Source organism: Erpetoichthys calabaricus, chromosome 1 (genome assembly GCF_900747795.2).
Source record: "Erpetoichthys calabaricus chromosome 1, fErpCal1.3, whole genome shotgun sequence".
NCBI classification, from domain to species: domain Eukaryota; kingdom Metazoa; phylum Chordata; class Cladistia; order Polypteriformes; family Polypteridae; genus Erpetoichthys; species Erpetoichthys calabaricus.
In genome coordinates this window covers 159,208,780-159,226,939 of record NC_041394.2, presented here as the reverse complement: position 1 = coordinate 159,226,939, position 18,160 = coordinate 159,208,780, and the positions used below count along the sequence as shown (strand labels likewise).

Sequence of the window (18,160 nt, the reverse complement as noted above, 5' to 3'; positions counted from 1 at the left end):
ATGAAAGAAAAAGTGTTTAGGTAATCATATAATATAAAGTGCATTTCTCCTCATATATTTTATCTAGATATAATTGAAACTAATAACTGAGAATTCCTGCTGTAATTTATAGCAAATGGAAATAGTAAAGGCCATCTTAACTTATCCAATTTACATGTGAATTTAAAGTGTTCATTTTAAATAAATTACACAATGCAACTTTTTTCATTGCCACCTAGCGAGCACCTTTCGTGAAATTTTCGTGTTCTCGTAGTGGTCACATTCACATTGCCTACCTCAGAGGACCTCTTTGTCCACTTCCTAGACCAAAAGTATGTTGTCAGGTGGATGGATGTCTGGGTGTGAATAAATGTGTCAGAGAGTTCCCCCTAATTAACTGGAGTCCTGTCAAAAGTTGTTACTCCCTTGTGTTCTTTGCTGACAGAATAAGCCCTGGCTAAGCATGTGTCTCGTTTGAGAAAGCAGGATTAAAAAATGGATGAATAAGCAGATGCATTTATAGAAGGCTATCCTTCTGATGCTAATTATGTGAATTAGTTTGCTGAATGTGTTGGTTTGAAGAAAAGTGTAAGGCTTCATGAAGTGGCTGATGAATTTTCATTGTTTCATGAGTGAACAGAGGGCACCTTTATTGTGAATCCCTGTTGCTCACCACCTTATCTAATTCTCTTGTGCTTAATCTCATTCAGTGGACAATTACTTTTACTTTTATAACTCACCAAACTGCTATTTTATATTGGAGTTTATACTGTTATGTTATCAAGCTGTGGGATTTATTTAAGCTATCTTGTGAAGGTTTGCTGTTCTTAGTGAAGCAAGGAAACCATTTTTAAGACTACATTTCCTGATATTTTTAAAATAATAATCCACAAGACGGCAAGTGTATATTTTCTGAGGTTGTTTTTTCACAATTAGCCAATTCTTACTAAGATAATTTTAGAGGTGTTTTCTCTACCTTCAGCATAATTGCCAAGGGTGATACTAACTTGCTAAAGAATTAGATTATGTTTGTCTCTTTTTGGATATCATGCTCTATTGCATCGCCACTCCATTGTGGTAATAATAGACACCTCTGTACAAATTCTGTGCATTGTCTTGTGTAGTGTAGTTTCATAGACTTCCTTGACCTGCTCAAAAATTCATTAATTCAATCTCTTTAGTTTTTCCACATTGAATTGTGAAATCAACTTTTCTCCAAAGTTGTCACAGTACAAACAGACAGGTGAACCAAAGCAGTACATTCGTACAATCATTAATGTATTTGTGGCCTCTTGCACATTACTTAAAGCTTTTCTGTTAGTGAAAAGTACCTTTTTCTTTTTTTTTTGTTTTGTATATTTTAGATTTAGCATTTAATGGGTATGTAAGTTGTTTAAATCAGTGTTACTGTTTTTTCCAGTATTTGCTATGTAACAGTTGAGAATATTTTGTAAAAATTTAATGTGAGCCAGGTACAGGATGGATTGTCACAAAAATGAAAACTGTCTCTTTTGAAATACAGCTTCATTTTCGTTCACTGCAAGCCTGTGGGTTTGTGTGTGTATTTTCTGCTGCAGGGACTGACACTTTGACTCTGCACATGACAGTAGTTATTGTATAGTGAATGGATCACTTAAATACTGACAGTAAATTATGATTGTCACTCCTTCCCCATGTGAGAAGAACATTTTCTACTAAAGTAAAATTGTGTCCTTCTCCTGTTGCTACTCTTACTAACTGATTAACCCAGAAACCTTACAACTCAGACAATGTGACAACACAGTGGACCCAGAAGATGTGTCTCTAAACTGTGTTTGTGAGAAGATGTATGTGGTTCCGTGTGTGCTCTGTTCTGGGCTGGTGTCTCATTCAGGGGCTGATTCCTCAACAGCACTGGATTCTGCCTTAGCAGGCTATGGCTCCTTACAATCCAACAATGAACTAAGTGATTTAAGAAAATAAATGTGTGGATAGTTCAGTATGTGACAGAACAGAAGACAATAACCTTCTTTGCGCACCATATCTGTCCTTTTAAAAACCTGATAAAAATACAGTAATCCTTAGTAAAGCCTGCATAAGAACATAATATTACATTCTGAGTCCATTTCAGGGTTGATATAAAATCATTGAGTTAAGATAACATTTGCTATCCCAAATAGCTTTACTTCTCCCACAGTGATCTTCAACAAAACTGCCACCATGTTTATTTAAAAGTTCTGGATCTGTTTATAGTATATGGTATATTTACACCCTTGTAATTTAATACAGGAAGCATGTATTTTCAATTTCCAAAAATATATTACTGTATGTGTTCCTTAGCAAGTATGAGCAACTCTTGGTAATTTCATGCTTCAGTGGGTAATAAATGATGAATTGTGATTAAACAGGTTTCTTCAGTGTAGATGGAGAACAAAGTAGGGATATGTGAGTGAGGCAATTCAATTTACAGTCTTCCTAACCCTGACTAATTTTACTTAAGTACAAAGTATAATATATAATTGGAAGTCCATTGAACTATAGACTGGAGTGAGTGGACAACATTATACAAAAGGACCGAAGCAGGCTTTTTGGTTTGAGGAGGCTCAGGTACTTTGTGCAACAAGCTGCTGGAGATGTTCTACAGATTTACAGTAGCTAGTGTACTGTTGGTCTGTTAGGGAAGTAACACCAGCTCAGAGGATGGCATACGCCTAGATAAACTGATCAGGAAAGCTAGCTGAGTTACAGGATCAACTCCAGACACAAAGGCAGGTTGAGGCAAAACTAGAGGCCATTGTGACTGGTGTTGCCCATCCTGTCTATGGTAACATTGTCCTGGAGAGCCTTTAGCCACCGAGTCATGCTAGTATGGATGTGCTAGTGATGTCCTTTTTTATTCAAAGCCATCAGACCACATAATGCCTCCTCCCATTGTCCCCATCTTCATCCTAACCAGTTATAACTGACATATGATAATAATAATTAATAATTCAGCCTCAGGACTGATGCTTTTAGGGACACTATATATTAAATATACACCATGAATTTTGTCTGGGCCTTGTACTTATGTAATGCTTATACTTAATTTTCTTTTGCTGTTTTGCAATGTGGGGCGGCACGGTGGCGTAGTGGTAGCGCTGCTGCCTCGCAGTTAGGAGAGCTGGATTCGCTTCCCGGGTCCTCCCTGCGTGGAGTTTGCATGTTCTCCCCGTGTCCTGCGTGGGTTTCCTCCGGGCTGTATGTATGGATGTATTTTTCTATATTTAATTTATTTTTGCGGGTCCAGAAACTATTCTGGCAGCATGAAGTACAAGGCAGGTACCAAATCTGCATGGGGAGCCAGTCTGTCATGTAGTGTACACACAAGGTTGCTTGAACTTCACCAATTAACCTCACACTTTTTTTGAGGGGTGAAAAAAAACACAAAGGAAAAAGAAAATGTATAAACTCCACATGGACAAACTCTGGTTATGGGATTTGAACATCTATAAGGCAAGATTCTGTTTAAAATAAACATTTATGAAAAATAAAAAATAATAAAGCAATAAACATAAACATTATCTTAGCGTGTTATAATCTATCCAGAAGGCACTAGGTGTGTTGACTTAAGCAAAGAAACCTAAAGAGACAACTTCTAACTAACCTGAGTGTCTGGTTTGGCATTGTGTTAGCAGACTTCACAGGTGCAGCATTTTAGCTTTTTAACCAAGCGATCGGGGGTGACTTGTGTGGCTGCTGAGTGGCAGCCTGGATACTAAATTTCATTCCCAAGATGGAACTGTGCACCAGATTAGTACCGTATATTTAAAAAATGTTGAAAGTAGCTATCAGAGTACTATTAACCCACAATTTTTTAAATCCAAGTATTGCATTTTAAAAGGAAGGTTTATGATTTAGTGACAAGAAGGCGACATTCTAAGTAGCTTAGAAATCTGAACATAAACTCAAAAAACGCATCTAGTTATGTTTATTCAAAGGTAAACAGTTTTGAGTAAAATCTATTGAGGTGTCCAAGAAAGCCAAGAATGAGGCATAATAAAAGAGAAATGCACATAATAATGAATATACCTTTGAATCTGCTGAATAGATGAAATAGAATAAAGTGACAAAAATATCAAATGCATAACATGCACAATTGGGATGGGATGAATAATTTTAGAATGAAATGCATGCAGCCTAAGAAAGAAAACAAAGCTTTGAACAACTACAAGATGAGCATGAAAGCAACATGAACTTGAACACCTTTGAAGAAAACTCTAGCAGTTACTGGAGATTATGGCATGCCAAATTCACATTTGTGAAGTTAATTATAATGTTCTTGATCCTGCTTAATCCAATTTAGGCTCACAGGTGGGGTCAAAGCCTATGTCATAGTATCGGAACAAGGCAGGGGCCAGCACTAAATGGTTTATCAGTCCATTTCAGGACCCACTCACACACATACCCACTGGGACTGTGCAAACTCCACTCAAGGAAACAGTGGCATCTAAACTCAGAATGCTGGATATGTGAAGCATCAGTGCTAACTACTGTGCCACCCAAACATTAATTTTAAGATTTCTCAAAATGCATTATAAAATATCTTTAATCTATTTCAATATAACAGCCTCTTCATTTTGAGATATTTCAAATGCATTTTAATATACTCTTAAAGTAATATTTGTGTTTTCCTAATTTGTTGGCTGTAGAGTAGTCATAAGAAATAACGTGAAGAACAACAAAAAGCTTAACATATATGACTATGAAGTTTCCTGTACCTCATTGTTTTAATTAGAGATATACAAGAATCTTATATTATTTAACCAATATTATTCCACTTCAAACAGGAGCCCAACCTGGATGGAACATTTGGCCATTGAAGGTCAAATTTAGTCTTCCACCCACATTTACTCATACAGGGAAATTTACAGTTGACCATTTACCTAACATTAATATCTTTAGGATGTGCATAAAAACTTAGTTACCGAACACAAAATCCAATGACACATGGAGCATATGTCTACTTCATGTCGACAATGGAGGGCCAATAGTTCAACCTATCTTCTACTGTATTGCCTTTATCAAAGGGAAATTTTACAACCTCTTGGAGTTCAAAGGTAACAAATTACCCCTCCTCTGTTCATTTTGTGGGCACATCAGTAAGTGGGTTGGTGTTCTGGCCAAGTTTAGTACCTGCCTTGCCTCTAATGAAATTAGACCACCTACAACCCTCATTCGGATTAAGTATGCTTTTATGTTAATAGTAAAGAAACAACCCTGAGTAGAAGTGCACGGTTTCCTCTTCATGAAACAAGTGTGATTAGACACTATTAAAAAATATCGTATAGCACTGTCAAGTTACTCGGCAGATGGTGAGGGGAGATGGTTTCATTGCATCTTAGTAGCTGAAACTGCCTTTTATTTCCCTATGTGCTTGTGACCCAGTGATGGCCGTACTTCCAACGATCTTACATGTGCAAAAGTTCTGCGCATGGCTGATACAGCACTGAGATTTCACTGTAACCTTGTAATGCATCATGAGGCATTTGGAAAAAATGTTAGCCTAAGCCGGCCACACGGTAAATCTCCAGGAAAATATTTGGAAAACAAGGACACTAGTGAACGCAGCATTTTTGCTGCAAAAAACACTTGCAAATTTCACAGATCAACACTGTATATTAAGGTACACTAAACTGAACAAATACTGACCAACACGTTGAGATTAAGTCATGAAGGATAAATGACTGCAAATACCAAGTCATTTACCCTAAGTTCTTGTCTATAAGCCGGACTCATGTATTAGCCGGAGACCAAAAATCATACGAATTTTTAAAATAAAATCGTATCATAGATAAGCCGGACTCATGGATAAGCCGAACGTACTATAACCTATAACTAATAGAAGGGAGGGAGGTCAGTGGTCTCACTCGCGCCCATTTAATTTCTTTAAGGGGGGAGAGAGTGTGAGATATTGGCGTCTCTCTCACTCCCCGCATGGCGCGGTTGGAGCGGCCGGAGCGCGTTCTTTCTGCTCTGGGCGTCGCCGAGTCAACACGAGCGCGTAGCGGTCATTTAAATTGTGATTTTATATGTAAGCATATTTAAATATATATCGCGGATTTCTGCGGACAATGGGTCTTTTAATTTCTGGTACATGCTTCCTCAGTTGGTTTGCCCAGTTGATTTCATACAAGGGACGCTATTGGCAGATGGCTGAGAAGCTACCCGGCTTACTTTTCTGTCTCTCTTGCGCTGACTATCTGTGATCCTGACGTATGGGGATTGAGCAGGGGGGCTGTTTGCACACCTAGACGATACAGACGCTCGTCTAAAAATGCTGAAAGATTATCTTCACGTTGCTATCTTTTGTAAAGCTGATTCCTGAAAAGACATGCTGCACAGTGCTTCGCATACTTAAAAGCTCGAAGGGCACGTATTGATTTTTGACTGAAAAACAAACTCTCCCTCTCTCTCTGTCTGCTCCTGACGGAGGGGGGTGTGAGCTGCCGCCTTTAACAGCTTTGTGCCGCGGTGCTTCGCATACTTAAAAGCCAAACAGACATATTGATTTGTTTGCTTCACTCCTTTGAAGAGGAAGATATGTTTGCATTCTTTTAATGTGAGACGGAACTGTCATCTCTGTCTTGTCATGGAGCACAGTTTAAACTTTTGAAAAAGAGACAAATGTTTGTTTGCAGTGTTTGAATAACGTTCCTGTCTCTCTACAACCTCCTGTGTTTCTGCGCAAATCTGTGACCCAAGCATGACAATATAAAAATAACCATATAAACATATGGTTTCTACTTCGCGGATATTCTTATTTCGCGGGTGGCTCTGGAACGCAACCCCGCGATGGATGTATAAGCCGGACTTATGTATAAGCCGATATTCTATTTTTTCATTTTCACAACTTTTTTCCTTAGATAAGCCGCGGCTTATGGACAAGAACTTAGGGTATATTTATAATAGCAGCACCAATGAATCCTAAGGATCTCCTACTTGTAATGTACCAAGTTTCCTTGAACGAATCTGAAAAGGTTGGCTGTAGCTGTTTTTAAGTCTACATAAACGAATCATTATGTGATTTTTGGGGATAAACTACTTCAGATATGCAAGTTGAAGAAAAATATATGCAGGTCATAGTATTGGTCTGGATGGTTGATAAATAATACAAATTTTATAAATCAAAGGAATGATGATGAATTTGTTAAAGAATTATTCAGAATCATTGAAGAATAATGAAAATATATTAAAGAAACAATAAACACATTGACTTTATTGCACACAATGTACCATTGCCATTAGAATTTGAAAAGAACTCTAATAAAACCAAACAAACAGGAAAGAGTGGGAAGATGCCATTTAATGAATGCTGTGAGGTGACATGAAGCCAGACACAGAAGAATCACAGGCCTGAATGATCCAGGGTAAAAAGAAAAAACAAGTAAGACATGCAGGAAATGGCTTTGAAGAAGTAATGCTAAATAGAAAGTAAGAACTATGAAACAGGTCAGCAATGCACAATGTTTTTGAGGAAAACAACAGAGTTTCAGGAGGCACAATACAAGGATTTGCAGCAAACCAACTGAACCAGAATGATACAAGTCATATAATGATTGAGAGAGTGAAAGCCAAAAGCCAAGTCTGAACTGTATGCCACCACACTCTTAAGCACGTTCAGGATCAGAGTTAAACAACTAAAGCTGAAGACCAGAAGCAATAAACACAGCCATGCCAATGGTAGAGAGAGTGCATTAGTAAAGATCAAACTGTAGCATCATATGGCAAGTCTGGGCACTGTGCCATTGTGCCAATCAAGGTCAGTTAGAAAATGAGGAATCAGCTGCACATGGTTAGAATGTGTAAGGAGATACAGATACCGAGTACCAGGCTGCGGCAGATGCTGATTTGAGCAGCAGAGACAAGTGTCACATCAAGAACTAAGCTGGACACTGGTGAAACTATTAAAGAAAGAATTAGAATTACTGAGTTATAGGAGATAATGGTTAGGCTGCTCTCTCTGGGTTCTGGGAGGATTTGAGGTGCTTGCATACTGTTGTCTGAGCCTTAACTGACTGCAGTCATGTGTTTGCATTTGCCAGCTAATTTCTATAGCCACTTGTCTAGCTGTGATTTCTCAAGTATTTAATGAAAGCCCTGCATCAGCATATTTTCCACATGAACAATTGTTTAAGAGAACTTTAAAAATATACTTTGTCATTCCTACAGCAGCTTCAGAACCTGTAATGTCAGTGCGTTTTAATGAGAATTTATAACTTCTGAGCAAAAGCATTTTACTCCAGCCTCTGATGATTTAAAATAGATTTGTACATAACTTTCATAAGGAAAGGATATTCTCATGGCTAACCAACACCCCCCTCCAGACAACTACCCCTTGCCCAGAATGACTCAAAGAGGCCCAAATATACAAAAACAGTATCATTGTTAAGTAACTACTATAAACATGGCAGGAGATTAAGGACAGGAAGAATGCAAAGTACCAAATAAACAGAAATGAAATAAACTGACAGCTTCTTTAAGACTGCATATACTGTATTTAGTCCCAGTCTGCCATGTAGGGTAACTGACCTGCCTGCCTCAAAGTGTGTAAAAACATTTGTTGTCTTCTTGGCACCTCCCATCCGTCTCTCTCTTCCTCAGTAACCTGGAATATTCCCCTGGCAGTTGAGCTCTTCTCTCAAACCACCTTTCATTCTAAAATCAATGAGCTTCTGGGCTTTGAGGCAGATTTAAGTCACTCTTAACTGATGATGTAATAAAATCACTGAAAGGGAGCACATCTACGTGCTGAATTTTGGACTACTCACTGTTGGAATATTCCAATTATATACCACATGAGTTTAATCAAATATTTGTGTCAGTAGTTTATTTAATGCCACATGACGATCTGGAAGCTTCAGCTAAAATGATATTTGAAATTGTTCAGAAATCTGAAAAAAAAAACACTTTACTGTTTCAGATTTGCAATTTTAGTTTTTGTAAACTGGAAATTGTATTGCCACAGTTCCATCAGTATGTGACTATAAATAATATATGACTATTAACTATTAGAGGGAACTACACACTATACCAAGTGTTATGGAAACATTTCTGGCACCTACACATCCCATCACAGAGCAGCCTTGGGTGTATAGGACCACATCGTAATTCATTTACTGCCGAAGTACAAGCAGAAACTGAAACAAGATAAAACAGCCATTCAGAAAACACAGAACTAGTGCAATTACAGTGTAGAAGGATTGCTTCTTCTATACACACTGCGAAGTACTGACATCCTCACAGAAATTAAATGAGGCCACTTGTACTGTTAATGCACATATGGAATTTTGTGAATCATTTGATCAATCTTGATCAATTGTCACCTCATTAACACTAGAATGCCTGAAGCCTACGAAAAAGTTGTAATGCCGGGCCACCTTAAATTCCTTGACACCTCTTCATTAGCATCTTTTGTTTTGCAAATGTGTCAATCAGCACAAGCACCGACACACCTGAAGTTCTACCAGTTGAGGTGCCTGGAGCTGTACAGGGTAAATAATATAGCATTATTTGAAATACATGCATTTCATGTATATTCTGTGTCAGCCACAATCTGGGTAAATGTAGGATGACAGGAAATGTGAGGCAAGAAATGTTGAACACATAACTAAACCAGAAATTTTTGTCATGCTATAATAATGACAAAATGCAGACGTGAAGTGTATAATGTGTGAAGACTGAAGTCCAAATATCAAATAAACACTTTCACAAAAGGTATAACAAAACAAGTTTGCCTTTATTTGAAAATATAACTGAAGAAAAAGAAAATTATTTATTGCTGCCAATATGTAAAAACCGAAGCCCAAATACCAATTGCATGGCTGGTGTATAGGTAAGAACAGCTGCCTCAGAATCAAGAGGTTGTGGGTTCAACCCCAGATCTTTCCTGCATTTTCCATTTTGAGTAGTGAGCTTCTGTTATTATTGCTGTCATATAATAAAAACATACATTTGCTTCGAGTCTGTAACAGCTGGTATAAAGTTTTTCTACTTGTAAAAGATATCGCTGAAGGGATATAAGCAGACACACAAACACTGGTGAATCATGTGAACTGAACTGAAGTGAAGAAATCTTTGCGGCCATTAAAAACCAAGAGAACAGTGGGGCTAGATGCATATCGGGTCAGAATATGACTTTATAACTTCTGTGTAAGTTTTAACCTGTCTTGTATCTGTTTTTTTATTTATATATTTCATTTCTGTCTGTTATTAGATGCAACTGAGAAGGCAAATTTCATGTTTTCTTGTGTAAACATGACTAAATAAAAACTTTAAACTTATAATCTTGAATTTATTGTTACTGCATTATAGTTAACAGATGCAGTATGTAAGCATTCTGTTTTCAGTGAAGAGGGCTGTATAAAGAAATCTGATGTGTCTGTTGCATGACGTTTCCTATATAAAGCTGTGATTGTAGCATTAAAATATTACAGCCTAATATTCTATTATGTGGAATGAAATGAAAGAAAAAATCTTCTGGAAAAAAATAATACACTCCTTCTCCAGTAGTGCTGCAGTGTGCACAGAAAAATGCAAAGTCATTATCTCTTGTTGAACAAAATCTACTGCAGCAATTTAAATTACAATCAATAGATTTGTAAAATTTTATAATATTGATAATTGATATTTTTCATTTAGATTGAGTGATATGTTTTGAAGTTATAGCCTCCACAGACTGACATTGTGACTGAAACACACACATTCAGACAGACATCACTCCAAAAATGGACAAATTGTGTTTAAAGCCACTGAAATCGCAAAAGTCAAAATTTTGTCTTTGTCTCAATATTTCCCTATATGTATGCAGTATCTCCTTATGTCTGCTTACTTTTCTTTGTAGAACAAAATCTACTGGAACGATTTTGCTCCAAATAAAGTGTTTACCGCAAAGAATGCTATGCAGACAAGATTTTACACTTCACCAGCAACCACCCGTTATCTCATAAACGGAGCTGTGTGAAACCCTATTCAGACGAGTCCACACTCATTGTAATACTAAGGAAACAAAAATTAATGAGAGACGCTATCTCTTCCACCTTTTCACCTCAAACGGATACTCAAAAACATTCATTAATCGGAGCTTACACAGGAGACACCAAATAACTCAGCAAACAATCGACTTAAATCAGAACCCCCACCCCACCTGGCAGTCACTCCCTTATCACCACAAGGTGTCAGAAAGGTACAGCGCGCATCCTGACCAAGTGGGGTGTCAGAATAGCACACAAACCCACGAACAATCTGCGCACAGTCCTCTTTAATGCCAAAAACAAGAAATCGACAGCAAAAACATGAAACGCAGTTTATAGTATCCCATGCAATTCTTGTTCAGCGGTATACATAGGACAAACTTCAAAAAGAATCTCAATACGTGTACAGGAACATTGCAACACCGTCAGAAGAAAGGACGCACTATCATTGATCTATGCACATACTAAATCAACAGGACATATATTCAACTGGGACAATGTAAAAGTAAAATTTAAGGCCAGTACTAAAAGTGCCAGAGAGTTGGCCAAGTCTTGGCTATCAAATGAAAACGCCATCAACAGACACTTGGACATAAATCCAGCATATGCTAACTTAAGAAGAACATGTACATGTCATACTGACTTAGTCACCTCCCCCACCCCACCCCCACTTAATGTGTTGCTATATATTGCCTTTGATTCTTGTAAGTCTAAGCATTATCCTCTGATGAAGACCCTGGTAGGGGTTGAAAGCTCAGGAATAAAAACTACTTTATGATACGTGATTCATTTTTTCTCCCTTTGTGGATCTCCAGCTGCAAATATATATATATATATATACAGTATATATATATATTACCAATGGTATAAGTATAGAAAGAAGTACATTGAACTGATTTGGATTAAACTCATGGTCAAGCCCTAGAGTAATTTCCAAGGTCGGCGAATTCTTTGGGCTAATGTTACTAGACTTGACCCCTAGTCTACCTGTACATTTGAATTTTTTGTTGCTACCTCTCTCCTCAACAGGGAAATGTAATCCTAGCTGTTCCATCTTTGGATTGTTTATTGTCCTCTCTCTGTCCAGAGGTGTTCTGTTCTCATTATAGTCCCCTGTGGCTTCATTCTCATTCTGCCAGGAGGGTTGGTATTCCTGACTTCTAACACACTGGGGTAGCAATGACATTTCAAAGGACTGCATATCCACGCTAAATCACTGATATAATTCAAAGAAACCAGTCTAGCAGGAACATGCATTTAAGGCTGTAGGAGAAAACTTTTTTAATACAATAAACAAATCTGAAAAACAATGAAAATATGCCAACTCGATACAGAAGGCAAATAAGCATCTAAGCAAACTTGATTGTTGTGATGTGGTATAGCTAACTGCTACACCATTGTATCGTACACAAGACAAATAAATCTGTTATCCTATCAGTTTTAACCAAATGATCATGTTCTGTTTCACAGGGAGCACAAGAAGCAGGTACTTGTCCCAGCAGGAGTCAGACTTGGACAAGACACATATACTGTACACACATAGCTCTTGTAGTGTTAATTCAGTGTTGTCAATTTACCCAGTGTGCCAGTGTTTTCGACGTGAGAGGAGAACTGGAATACCTAAAGGAAAACCCACATAGACACAGAACATGTATCTTCCACACTGACAATGCCAGGGTCCAGAGTCAAAACTGTGAAATAGAAGCACTAACCAATTCACTACCATGTTACCATATTGAATGTTTTTCAGTATTTTCTTAAATGTAATACAAATGTCATAAATTATGTTGTATGTCTAACTCTGCAGAACAAGAGGGGAAAAAACAGTAGTTCTTTTCAAATCAAGAATTAAGAAATTAAAAAAAGTCCTCTGTCAATTGGGTTCTTCCCAGATCAGATTGGAAAAAACGTGATTCAGACAATGAAGAAGAAATGTCATAATTTGTTTAATTAATATTGTTTCATGTTGTTATTGTGTGTGGATATTTTTTTTATAGGTTTGCAAAGCAGTAACAGTGCTGAAACATGTATTCCCTCATTGATTGTGTTTTTTATCAGAAGTTATTTTAAATTAATTCAATTGCAGTTTTATTTTTAAAAATGTAAATTTTCTGTTGTTTTTCAATATTTGGTAATGTTTAAAATCCATTTTTATTTACTGAGCTTTCCTTCTTTTAGCGTAAGCGACTTGCTTCCAACTGTATGAATAATCCTCTGTTCCTAACAAGAGGTGAGTATTTTTGCTTCTGTTTAAAAATTCAGTAAAATTTCAATTAATTGTAAACCATTCAGAAACTATTGCAGTAATATAACAACTGCTGACCAATAAATATCTGCATGTTTTGAGTTTTTAATGAGTCATTGAAAAATGATAGCACAATAGTGGACTGTTTCTGTTCAAAAACATCTCAGAAAATAGAAGAGACAATGTTATATTAGCTGAAAAACAGAGAGCGCAGACTTTGCAGAACCTAATAACATACACCCATTACCTTCATGTTATTATATTAATGCATTAAAAGCATCCACTATTTATAGGTGATGAGATTATATGTACTGATTGGGAGGTCAAAACAGTACGATTTTTTTCAGCTAAAAACAACCACACACCATCAAGGGGAGAAGGTAAAGTATAATTTAAAAAAAGCAGAAAACCCTCTCTCACACTAAGACTAATTGGACAGGGTTTGCCATCCAACTAAAGGTGAAGTGGCTTATCCATTTACCCAACAACCAATATATAACCCCACATGCCCATAAACTCTGTCCCTTGTCTCCTAAATCTCAGTTTGTCCCAAGTGCACCTTCCAGATCCCATTTTCACTGCAAGAAGCCTTTAAAAACTGCCTCTAGATTACTTTTACGAAATCTCAGGAATGTTTTCAGAGTCCTGGTGCTGTTGCTGCAGATCTCCCCAAGACAACTCCAGATATCCCTCTGTTCTTTACGTCTAATTGTTTTATTATTGTCTGCCCTCTGAAACCTGCAATAGGGCTATACATGGCAGCACCCAACAGTTTGGATGGAACTCTACTGGCTATTCCTCATGACTACTCTTTGTTATATCAATGCTTACAGAGTAACTACTTCCAGGGCACATTATAGGCAAATAAGGCATATAGCTGCTAATGATCATCCTGGAATTTGAAGAGGGTCCTCAATTTACAGTGTGGGCTGTTCTTTTAAGATGTGACACCTGCTAGACGTGTTGTCAGTTGTGTTTTCAATCTATGCCAGTCAATCCCCCAGCAAGTTTTTTCCCAGGTGGCTAACCTGTCACTATGTACTGTATATACATACATACATACATACATACATACATACATACATACATACATACACACATACATACACACATACATACAGTATATTAGATCAGATTAAACAAAAATTAACTTTTGAATACTCAAATAAAAAGTAAGTAAATATTTAAATATATTCAAACATGGGTTAAAAGTTCTAGGTGCTACTACGTATATATGTTTGTTCTTAACTCTCCTTCATATGCATAATTGTTACTAATATATTTGGTTTTCTGTATGCAGTGTATCTGCAAAGCATACAGTGCTTATGACTTGTGCACTGACACTCTTTCACAAAGATGGGATCTTCAGTGTATTGGAAGTGATGTGATCAAAGAGAAAAGTAGAACTCAGGACACTTCACGTGTCTGTAATGTGTATGTATATATAAATATATATATATATATACCTGTATTATATGTTGCAGCTGGAGATCCACAAAGGGAGAAAAATGAATCATGTATCATAAAGTAGTTTTTATTCCTGAGCTTTCAACTTCATCAGAGGATGATGCTATATATATTTCCTTTGATTCTTGTAAGTCTAAGCATTATCCTCTGATGAAGACCCCTGGCAGGGGTTGAAAGCTCAGGAATAAAAACTACTTTATGATTCGTGATTCATTTTTGTCCCTTTGTGGATCTCCAGCTGCAAATATGCAAACCGTATCACAGACCTTCTCTTCCATATATTATATGTGTATATATATTTGTGTATATATACAGTGCATCCGGAAAGTATTCACAGCGCATCACTTTTTCCACATTTTGTTATGTTACAGCCTTATTCTAAAATGAATTTTTTCCTCAGAATTCTAAACACAACACCCCATAATGATAACGTGAAAAAAGTGTACTTGAGGTTTTTGCAAATTTATTAAAAATAAAAAAACTGAGAAATCACATGTACATAAGTATTCACAGCCTTTGCCATGAAGCTCAAAATTGAGCTCAGGTGCATCCTGTCTCCCCTGATCATCCTTGAGATGTTTCTGCAGCTTAATTGAAGTCCACCTGTGGTAAATTCAGTTGATTGGACATGATTTGGAAAGGCACACACCTGTCTATATAAGGTCCCGCAGTTGACAGTTCATGTCAGAGCACAAACCAAGCATGAAGTCAAAGGAATTGTCTGTAGACCTCCGAGACAGGATTGTCTTGAGGCACAAATCTGGGGAAGGTTACAGAAAAAATTCTGCTGCTTTGAATGTCCCAATGAGCACAGTGGCCTCCATCATCCGTAAGTGTAAGAAGTTCGAAACCACCAGGACTCTTCCTAGAGCTGGCCGGCCATCTAAACTGAGCGATCAGTGGAGAAGGGCCTTAGTCAGAGAGGTGACCAAGAACCCGATGGTCACTCTGTCAGAGCTCCAGAGGTCCTCTGTGGAGAGATGAGAACCTTCCAGAAGGACAACCATCTCTGCAGCAATCCACCAATCAGGCCTGTATGGTAGAGTGGCCAGACGGAAGCCACTCCTTAGTAAAAGGCACATGGCAGCCCGCCTGGAGTTTGCCAAAAGGCACCTGAAGGACTCTCAGACCATGAGAAAGAAAAGTCTCTGGTCTGATGAGACAAAGACTGAACTCTTTGGTGTGAATGGCAGGCGTCACGTTTGGAGGAAACCAGGCACCGCTCATCATCAGGCCAATACCATCCCTACAGTGAAGCATGGTGGTGGCAGCATCATGCTGTGGGGATGTTTTTCAGCGTCAGGAACTGGGAGACTAGTTAGGATAAACGGAAAGATGACTGCAGCAATGTACAGAGACATCCTGGATGAAAACCTGCTCCAGAGCGCTCTTGACCTCAGACTGGGGCGACGGTTCATCTTTCAGCAGGGCAACGACCCTAAGCACACAGCCAAGATATCAAAGGAGTGGCTTCAGGACAACTCTGTGAATGTCCTTGAGTGGCCCAGCCAGAGCCCAGACTTAAATCCGATTGAACATCTCTGGAGAGATCTTAAAATGGCTGTGCACCGACGCTTCCCATCCAACCTGATGGAGCTTGAGAGGTACTGCAAAGAGGAATGGGCGAAACTGGCCAAGGATAGGTGTGCCAAACTTGTGGCACCATATTCCAAAAGACTTGAGGCTGTAATTGCTGCCAAAGGTGTATCAACAAAGTATTGAGCAAAGGGCTGTGAATACTTATGTACATGTGATTTCTCAGTTTTTTTATTTTTAATAAATTTGCAAGAACCTCAAGTAAACGTTTTTCACGTCATTATGGGGTGTTGTGTGTACAATTCTGAGGAAAAAAAATGAATTTAATCCATTTTGGAATAAGGCTGTAACATAACAAAATGTGGAAAAAGTGATGTGCTGTGAATACTTTCCGGATGCAGTATATATATATATATATATATATATATATATATATATATATATATATATATATATATACAGTATATGTGTGTGTGTATATATATTGTAACAAGGCGCTATATGAGTGCCGACCTGACACAGACTGACACCGGAGGCACAAGTAAAATAAATAAACTTTTTATTTTTCTTCGTCTGTGGTCTACGTCTTCCCTGTACCCACAACAGTCCCACAAACACACAAAAGCACAAACCCCTATCTTCTTTAAAGAATCCTCCACTCCTCCTTGGCAGCCTTGTCTCCTTCCTCCCGACTCTGGCTCCTCGAGTTGTGGCTGCTGGCTCTTTTTATAAGACATCTGCCAGTTCTCCAGGTGCTTGCCCAGAGGGGGCTGGGTGGTCTCATGGTCTGGAACCCCTGCAGATTTTATTTTTTTTCTCTCTAGCCATCTGGAGTTTTTTTTTTTTGTTGTTTTTTCTGTCCTCCCTGGCCATCGGACCTTACTCTTATTCTATGTTAATTAATGTTGTTTTATTTTAATTCTTACTTTGTCTTTTATTTTTCTTTTCTTCATCATGTAAAGCACTTTGAGCTACATTATTTGTATGAAAATGTGCTCTATAAATAAATGTTCTTGTTGTTGTTGCTTGCCCATTTCCGACTGCACTTCCGGGTGTGGTGAAAACACTGCCCATAAGGGCTAAACAGCTCCTGCTTCAGCACCCCCTGGCAGCGCCTGTGGATCCCAACAGGGCTGCACCAAACTCCAACTCCTATGAAGCCCTGCGGGAGTCTGAGGCACCACTACAACCCATGGGGGTTGCCATTTAGCAACCCGGGGAAGGTATTGGGTAGCCTATGCTTGCTACCCCGGAACATATACTGAAGAGGAGTCCCAGGCGGGAATGGGCCCCGGCTGTCCACCACAATATATATATATATATGCACATTACAGACTTGGTTCAGGTAGCTAAGCATGCTTTCCTGACATTGAAAACACTCCTTAAAGTGGCAATTTAAGAGCAGTTATAAATATGAAAAGGAAAATTAAAAAATATGACAGTGTTTTCCCATTATGTTAAATGAGAAAGGAAAGCGGGTTTTACTTGCTACGTTGAATACAACAGCAAATCAGAGATATCGGGTTCAAGTTTGAAATGTAACAGGATCAGGAGCAGAACATTACTTTTAGGGTGCTGGAGAAGTGTTTATATTGTTAGTACACCAAAAAGCACAGCAGTGTGGTAGAAAAATCTGGCCATTTTCTAAATTATGATACAAACTACCAAAATTTATAAAAACATTGATTATGGAATTAATGTGCAAAACACATGCAAAATACAGAAGTATTACAGCATAGCATGTCTGGAGTGATACAAAGTTAGTGCAAAGTAAAATAAAGGACTGTTCTTTTACAATCGAATTGTCAGCTTTTGCCTTTGAATAAGATATTTACGGGTGGCGCAGTGGGTAGCGCTGCTGCCTCGCAGTTGGGAGACCTGGGGACCCGGGATCGCTTCCCGGGTCCTTCCTGCGTGGAGTTTGCATGTTCTCCCCGTGTCTGCG

At 38.1% G+C, this 18,160-nt stretch overlaps 1 protein-coding gene across 4 annotated transcripts in view; it reads left to right on the top strand.

Moving 5' to 3' along the window:
- Nucleotides 1-18,160, top strand: part of phf21b (PHD finger protein 21B) — a 175,643-nt gene that overhangs the window by 132,167 nt on the left and 25,316 nt on the right. For all 4 annotated transcript variants that reach the window (XM_051920425.1, XM_051920421.1, XM_051920424.1 and 1 more), the window contains one exon: nt 13,146-13,197. In XM_051920425.1, coding sequence (XP_051776385.1) covers nt 13,146-13,197 — 52 coding nt within the window. The remainder of the gene's footprint in view (nt 1-13,145; nt 13,198-18,160) is intronic.